This window comes from Raphanus sativus, chromosome 4 (genome assembly GCF_000801105.2).
Source record: "Raphanus sativus cultivar WK10039 chromosome 4, ASM80110v3, whole genome shotgun sequence".
Classification (NCBI taxonomy): domain Eukaryota; kingdom Viridiplantae; phylum Streptophyta; class Magnoliopsida; order Brassicales; family Brassicaceae; genus Raphanus; species Raphanus sativus.
This window is the reverse complement of record NC_079514.1, coordinates 46,196,859-46,199,632: the sequence shown is the minus strand read 5'-3', so window position 1 is coordinate 46,199,632 and position 2,774 is coordinate 46,196,859. Positions and strand designations below refer to the sequence as shown.

The 2,774-nt window shown below is 30.8% G+C and overlaps 1 protein-coding gene across 1 annotated transcript in view; it reads left to right on the top strand.

The window, feature by feature from the left end:
- Positions 1-470: 470 nt before the first annotated feature.
- Positions 471-2,774, top strand: part of LOC108851169 (cytochrome P450 76A1) — a 13,140-nt gene continuing 10,836 nt past the window's right edge. The window contains exon 1 of the mRNA XM_018624584.2: positions 471-1,038. Within this exon, the coding sequence (XP_018480086.2) occupies positions 528-1,038 (511 nt within the window). The 5' untranslated portion in view covers positions 471-527. The remainder of the gene's footprint in view (positions 1,039-2,774) is intronic.

The window sequence follows — 2,774 nt, the reverse complement described above, 5'->3', positions numbered from 1 at the left end:
GGCTTTGGTAGAAAAGTATTCGGGAAGCAATCTGAACCTGGATTGGAAGAAAACACAATCTCTCTCTGTCTGCCCCTTCTACTCTCGGCCCACATAAATTTGCTGTTATCATCGAGTGCTTTAATGGGCCTACAAGTTAATCATAATTCACAACACAACATACAGTACTTCTTTTTCTTTGGTTTCAAGCCGATTATATTCGATAAAGATTCCTAACATAATAGCGACAAGACTCGTCAAAACATCAATCAACGTTATCAACTTTATAGTATTTTCTAAATGACACAAAATCTGGTCCCTGCAGAGCCAAACCGTTTCGTACTACTTTTGATAGAACAACCTGAAAGCAAATGATTAAACAATTAACGAAGAGTACGACTTAATTAATCGCAATTTAATTACATCCATTACCTTCCCTGGTGTACGTTATTACAGATTATCTTCCAAGTGTCACGCTAGAAACCTGATGAAGCCTATAAAAGCAAAAACGTCTTCTACTATAAGTTTTTCAAAACAAAACAAGAAACATGATCAAACAATTAACGATGAACGAGCTAATCGGAATATTTACATCCATTGCCCTCCTCATATATGTTGCATGTCTCTTTCACACCAAACGACGTCGTATGAAACTGCCTCCGGGACCAAATCCATGGCCGGTGATCGGCAACTTGTTCGAGCTCGTTGGTTCACCACCACACCACTCATTGACTAAACTTTCAAGGCGTCACGGACCAGTCATGACTTTACGGCTAGGTTCGATGTTGACGGTTGTGATCTCGTCGAGCGAAATGGCTCGGGAGATTTTCAAGAAGCATGACGCGGCTTTGGCTGGCCGGAAGATTTACGAAGCGATGAAAGGAGGGAAGAGTAGTGATGGCTCGTTGATCACGGCTCAGTACGGTCCGTATTGGCGGATGCTACGGCGTCTCTGCACCACTCAATTCTTTGTCACACGTCGTCTTGATGCTATGAGTGACGTACGCTCAAGGTGCGTTGATCAGATGCTTAGGTTCGTTGAGGAAGGCGGCCAAAACGGTACGTCGTATATCATCAAAGGTTTTCACGGCTCTGTAGTCTTGTTTTGGTATTACCACATTCGAATTTGAATTTAATACGAAGTTTATGAATATGAAATTATACGACTATAGTTATTTAAAACTTATCAATTAAAGAAATATGGTACAAGAGGTTTCAATTTCAACCAATCTATAGTATTATTATAGTATATTATATTATATATATATATTATTTTTCTTTTAAAACATCTAGACTACTTATAACATGACACATGCACTCAAATATCTTAGAATAATTTGGGTAATTAAGCCATACTAAAAATATATTTGTCTCTTTTACCTTTTACTTTATAGTTTTTTCTCATTGTACCTTTTATTATTTTAATACAAATTAACTCACCCTCTAATAATTGATAAATTACAGTTTATGTTTAATAGTTAAACATTTATGTAGTTTACGTTTTTGTTTATTAATTAAACTAGTAATTTATGAAATTTTTACAATATTTTAAATATATTTATAATGCATAATCAATTCTATCTTCATCCAAATATATTTAATTTCGTATTTATGTAATTTATTCAATATTTCAATATATGTATAGTATATTATCAATTATATATTTACTAAACTAGTAAAAAGGTAAAAATATATTCATCAAATATAATGTAATTTCATATAAACAAATCATAATACACATAAAACATATAAAATAGAATAAAATGAATAAAAGTAAAATATAAAACTACAAAATTTGAAAAGACATACCGATAAGTTTATATAAATCAGTTACGAGTGTTTTCTAAAATTTTCTCATATCTTAAAAAATAATAAACTATGTAGAATGATGACATGGTTAGTATATAAATTATAACCTCATTAAACATAGCATACACGTAAGAACTAATTATTTTATTGAAGATATATGGTAAACTAAAAAAAACAAAACACAAAATTAGTGTTTTCTATATTTTTCTAAAATGCAGTTCAAAGCATACAATATGTAATTTTATGGTATGAATAACAAAGAAGTAGAATTATAACAAATGCTAGTGTATTCTTTGTGTAAAACTATCAAATAGAATAATATAAAAGTTGATATGATATATCATATAAAAAAGTCACAACAAATTTTTGAGAGACAATCTAACCTGCTAAATGTATGATCTGATAAATACGATAAGAAAAATCAAAGATGAAGATCAGACCAAAATTTGGTTGGATGTTGTCAATATTGATATAAGAATGATCTTGTTCCACGCTTTTTAACAGTCAAAATGTTTTTCCACAGCGCTGCAATCACTTTTATTACCTACACGTTAAAAGTTCTCTAGACAATGATATATCATTTTTCTTGGTTAAATTTGTTCTCGAAAAGATTCATTTCAAAAAGTTTGCTCTGTCGAATAACTTGTGATAACCATTACAATGAAGATCGGAGCAAAATAAGTATATATCTGATTACAAAAGCTGGAAAAAATACAATAATATTCTTAGAAACTATGAAAGAAACAACGAGAATAAAAAAAAATAATACTAAAAAAAGAATATTAGGAAAGAAATGAGGAAAGCCACACCAACGCAGGCCACACATAAGAATCTTTCTTTTTCTCTCTGATTTAGCGGCTAGGGTTTAAATGTTATTGAAAGGAATAAAAACTCTTACAAAAGTATATTCCGGCTATGGAAGTTTTGGATAATAGTTCGAAGTTTCAAAAGTCAAGTAAAACAAAAAAAAAAAAAAGAAAAAAAAA